At 42.3% G+C, this 5,076-nt stretch overlaps 1 protein-coding gene across 1 annotated transcript; it reads right to left on the reverse strand.

Moving 5' to 3' along the window:
* Window positions 1–8: 8 nt before the first annotated feature.
* Window positions 9–1,413, reverse strand: LOC119345544 (ankyrin-1-like; the record flags this gene model as incomplete). Its single annotated transcript, XM_037615577.1, has 2 exons — window positions 801–1,413; window positions 9–469 (listed from the first exon to the last, which is right to left on the reverse strand). Coding segments are annotated over exons 1-2 (1,074 nt in total), but the record flags the coding sequence as incomplete, so codon positions are not given.
* Window positions 1,414–5,076: the final 3,663 nt, after the last annotated feature.

Below are 5,076 nucleotides of genomic sequence, written 5' to 3' on the forward strand. Positions count from 1 at the left end.
TCAAGCACCGATATGTCTATATCTTCGTGAGACAGCAAAGCAGCAACCATTTTTGGATTGCAGCTCTGTACTGCATAATGTAGAGCAGTTTTTCCATACACGTCTCGCATATTAATGAGTTTACGAAGTTGTGGGGTTCTCAAAATGAATTCCACAAACTCCACGTGATCTTGGTCTATAGCTGTATGAAGGCACGTCCAATACGGATCTTTTGTTGAACGGTAAGGAGTATCAGGACAGTGGTGAAGAAGCACTTGAGCAACATCGATATGTCCTCCAGCTGCAGCTTGACTAAGGAAAGGTGCGCCGTTACTTGGCACCTTATACCCTAAAGAGCAATCATGTTCCAGCAATACGCGTACCACGCCAATCTGGTGAAGATATAAAGCTACACTTAGTGGAGTAGCTCCCGTTTTGTTAGTTTCTCGGGCCAGCCAAGGACGTGTTTCCATAATTCTTTTTGCCAAACCTGAAAACATATGAATATATGAATGATGGTTAATAAAGAAAAGAGATGGTTATAGTACCCATGAGGATACTGGAGGCAATAATACTAGAATAATTTTAGAACATCAGTTGATTTGTTAGAATACACTATTTGTTAGCGGATTTCATTGGTGCCACATTGTTAGACAAACTGACAAATCGATAAGAAATTGACAGCCACCACAAGTAGTTATGCTTTCTCTATTGGGCCCGAGGACTGAGGAGGACCCAGGAAAGGAACAAAAAAAATCAATAATTTGAAGGTAAAAATAGAAGCCCGTATTCAGGAAATACATACGTTGATTGAATCTCACCTGAGTTTGCATTTCTCACAGCAGCCAGCAGAGTGTTATTGCCGAATGGTCCCATATAAGCAGAGTCAGGAATTTCCAGTAATTTCTCTGAAATATCAGTGAAGTCTCTCATCGCTGCGATGTACATGGGTGACTCGTTAAATATGTTCACATGTGTCGACAGAGCGGGCGCTGCCTCTATCAGCTTCAGCGCAAGCTCCCTGTGGCCACTGCGTATTGCGTGGTGCAGTACATTGCAGCCATCAATGTCTTGCCACAAGATTGCCTTTATGAGGCCCCGTGCACGGTAGCATTGGAGTAGAACGGAAGCCAAGATGGCAAAACCACTTTTCACCGCGGCGAGAAGTGGCGTCTCCCGATCCAAGTTTACTGCAGTGAGGAGAGACTCCTCCAGCGCCACCACTTCCGTGCAAAATATCTGGTGCCCGTGGGTGGAGGATATATGAAGACAGGTGTTCCTAGCTAGAGTTGTTCCAAGAATGCATGGATTTCGCGAGGCCATCTCCTTCATTGATGTGGAATTGCCGGATGTGGCTGCTTCCAAGAGCCGTTGGTCCATCTGTAGCTGGCCCTGTCCTCCTCTCAATAAACTAGTTGATGTCTTGTCTGCCATCTATATCTTGATTTAACTGCAGGAGGAGAAAACTGTGAAAAAAGGGAGATGAGTAGCCACTGGTTCTGAAGGAAAAATTGCTCAACTGGGCCACCATTAATTGTACTTGTAAGAAATTTTTGCAAAGTTATTCAAAACGGCAACTAAAAAAACTAGGTAACTACAGCAAATTTAAGGTGCAGTTTTGATGTTGGATGCTTGCAGTTTTGATGTTTGTCATCCCTTTGTCTTGGATTTGGATCCATTGCTTGCAAATGTTAAAGGTGCGATGCAGAATTGCTTTCGAATCAAATAAAACGGCTAACAAGATAATTCATATAAACCCTTTCTGTTAGCTACGTATTTGATTTGATTGCTGTTTGCATTGTAATTTTTGAATCTATTCATATAAACTAGACAAGACCACCGTGTTGTAACATATGACGCAAGATAATTCCATGAAAGCATACACAAAATGGAAGAAACGAGCTAGCTATGGCAAAAGAAAATGGATATACATATGCTGAAATAGTAGGTACTCACCTCAGAAAATAGCAAAGAGGAGCAGGCGCGAGATGAAGAGAAGCAGCAGCCTGCTCACTAATGTTCCATGGAGATGGTGAGGAGAGGACTTTAATGGAGCTGGGAGTCAAAGCACCAATTCAGTCATCAAGTTAACAAGTGTATACTTGATTAGTCATGTGATGGAGCCTTAAACTAATGACCCCTTGCATTGGCCTCTGCACTTGATGCAGCAATGTACTTGACCAGCTGCTCCAGAGTCCAGGTCCTCGTTTTTGTATCGTATTTCGGTTTTTGGTACTACTATTATATATGGGATGCCATGGACCTACTTGTACAAGTCCCCTGTCATCAGAAATAGACCTGTTCATGGCCAAATAAATACTACTCTACACAGTGGAACTATAGTAGGTTTGGAGGATAAAAATCTACCATGCTTACATTACCAAGATTACTGGAAGCATTATTATCCAATAAAAAATGCTAACAATTGATAGAATTGCAACATATTATACATCACCCACAATTGGCAATTTGGCATAGCAGGGACCAAATCCAAGCTACCTACAGCTGCAACATTCATCGAAGATTTATTAGATGCTTCACTTCACTATACAGATTAATACTCCCTCTGTTCTTAAATATTTGTCTTTCTAGAGATCTCAACAAGGGACTACATATGAAGCAAAATGAGTGAATCTACACTTTAAAATATGTCTACATACATCCGTATGTTGTAGTCCATTTGAAATCTCTAGAAAGACAAATATTTAGGAACGAAGGGAGTATGAATCACTGGGTTAGGTTGAGGGAACACAAGCTACGGATGGATGAGGAGTTCGAGCTGGAACTCTCTGTGTATAACTCACTATACACCCCCGCTGCTTATTTTCGTTCTTGTTCAGTTTGCCTAACTCATAATTTGCTCGATGAGGCCTGTCGAAACTGTGATACAGCCAAACTGCATCACATGGTGCCGCCCAAGTGGTTTTTGGTCTATTGCTTAATGCCTATTCCCTGCATCAGCGGCTTGTGAATAAAGGAAAAACGTCTTGATACATCAGCACAAATGTTCTGTTCTCTACGGAGTATAAATGATAATAATAATAAGAGCTATTTTACAGTGATTGGCGTAGTACTAGTACTTTCCAGTACCTGCCCCTCTGATTATTATTAACCGTCCGACCTGATCGGGATTAAAAATGAATAAATCTAATTAGTTTAATCCGAGAAGGGCATAATGCTCTAGGGTAAAATATTGTGCTTTCAACCCATCATGTCCACGACCAGAACCAAGTCTAGTCGATCCAGGAGGTCAAGTCCTCGTTCTCGTCCCCTTCCTTCTCTCCGACGAGCCCGGCGAGACGAACCAATTCACCTTCGTCGGCCTCGTCGGCCTCCTCCTCCTCGTCCCCTTCACTATAAAAGACGTGCCCGGAGGCAAGAAGAAGAATAAGGCATCACATCTACGGCGGCTGTGTCGGCGGCGACGGCGGACGCGCTATAGGAACTTGCCCCCCGCCGATCCCATCGCTTCCCGACTTGCATCCTAAGGTACGAATCGCCCGAATCTCACCTTACTTGGATTCGTAACCTGCACTTCCTAAATAGATTAGTTTAGTCATCATCGATTTAGGTTTCTCTAGTGCATGCAATTCAATTTAGAATTTTTCATCATACATGGCCAGTTCAGTAGTTTATGGACATTGATGATCGCTTGGCATAACATATACAAGGAGCAAAGTTTAAAATTCCACACAAGATTTCGTACTGGCTTTTGCTTGCATTTCTGTTTGTTGTTTGAGCTTTTTATTCATCTGAATGGTGATGCAGGAAGACATGGCGGATTTAAGTCATGAGTCCATGCTGGAGTACTATCGTATTTCCAACAAGATGTTTGATAGTGAGGATGAAGATTATAGATTATATAACAAATATGGTGTTGAGAAAGGTTTTAGTGTCCGGAGAAGCTATGTCGAGTGGGATGGATCCAACAGCCATATAATTTTAAAGAAAATTGTGTGCAGTCGTGAAGGGGTTCGGAAGAGAAGCACATGAAGAGGAAGATGCAAGACAGAAAGAGGAGGCCATGGAGTATAACTCGTGTAGAGTGTAAAGCTAAATTCGTGATTGCAAGACAAGAGGTAATATGTCGGTGGTTTGTGAAGGATTTCTTCCATGAACACAATCATCCTCTAGCCCCACAGGATCTTTTGTGTCTTCTGTGTTCACATAGAAGAATTAGCGATGAGCAGAAAGTGAACATTGCAGACATGGAAGAATCAGGGATCAAGAAACACCATATTATGGAAATTTTGTGCATGCAATACGGTGGACATAATGAGTTTGGATGCACGAAGAGGGACATTTACAATTTCTGCCATGCTAACAAGCAGGAATCAATCGCTTCTAGTGATGCTCAAACGGTGATCAATCACATGGTGGCGCGGCGAGAGCGAGATTCAGATTTTTTTTTCTTCGGGTACTTGGTTGATGAAGTTGGCCATCTGAAGGAACTGTTCTGGTGTGAAAGTCAATCCTGACTTGACTACGAGGATTTCAGAGACGTTATTGTGATAACACGTACATAACCATTAAGTTCAATCCGCCATTTGTGCCGTTTGTCGGGTTGAATCACCACCGCAACACTGTTATTTTTGGATGTGGTATCATTTCTCATGAAACAAGCCAGACATAAGAGTGGATGTTACGAACTTCTGATGCCATGGGACATAAGCATTCGATACCTGTGATCACGGATGGGGACCTTGCAATGCAAAGAGTAATCAGGGTGGTGTGTCCTAAGTCAAACCATAGGCTCTGTAGATGGCACATTCAGCAGAACATTGTACGTCATCTGTATGATGACGCGGTAAAGAAGGAATTCAGATCTTTCATATATGATACATCTTCCATTGAAGAGCATGAGAGAAAATGGTTGCAATTCTTACAATGGAATAAAGTAACAAGTGAGGAATCTTGGCTGCATCAGATGTATAAGATGAGAAAACTGTGGTGTGCTCCATATCTCGAGGGACGTTCTTTCCTAGAATTGAGCAGCAATCTGCGGAGTGAGAGCTTAAACTCAGTGCTACATACGCATCTTGAGGCTAAGATGACGTTGTTTCAAATGCTAGAGCACTATAAGCGTTGCCTTGCATC

Source organism: Triticum dicoccoides, unplaced genomic scaffold, assembly GCF_002162155.2.
Source record: "Triticum dicoccoides isolate Atlit2015 ecotype Zavitan unplaced genomic scaffold, WEW_v2.0 scaffold249264, whole genome shotgun sequence".
In the NCBI taxonomy this organism is placed as follows: domain Eukaryota; kingdom Viridiplantae; phylum Streptophyta; class Magnoliopsida; order Poales; family Poaceae; genus Triticum; species Triticum dicoccoides.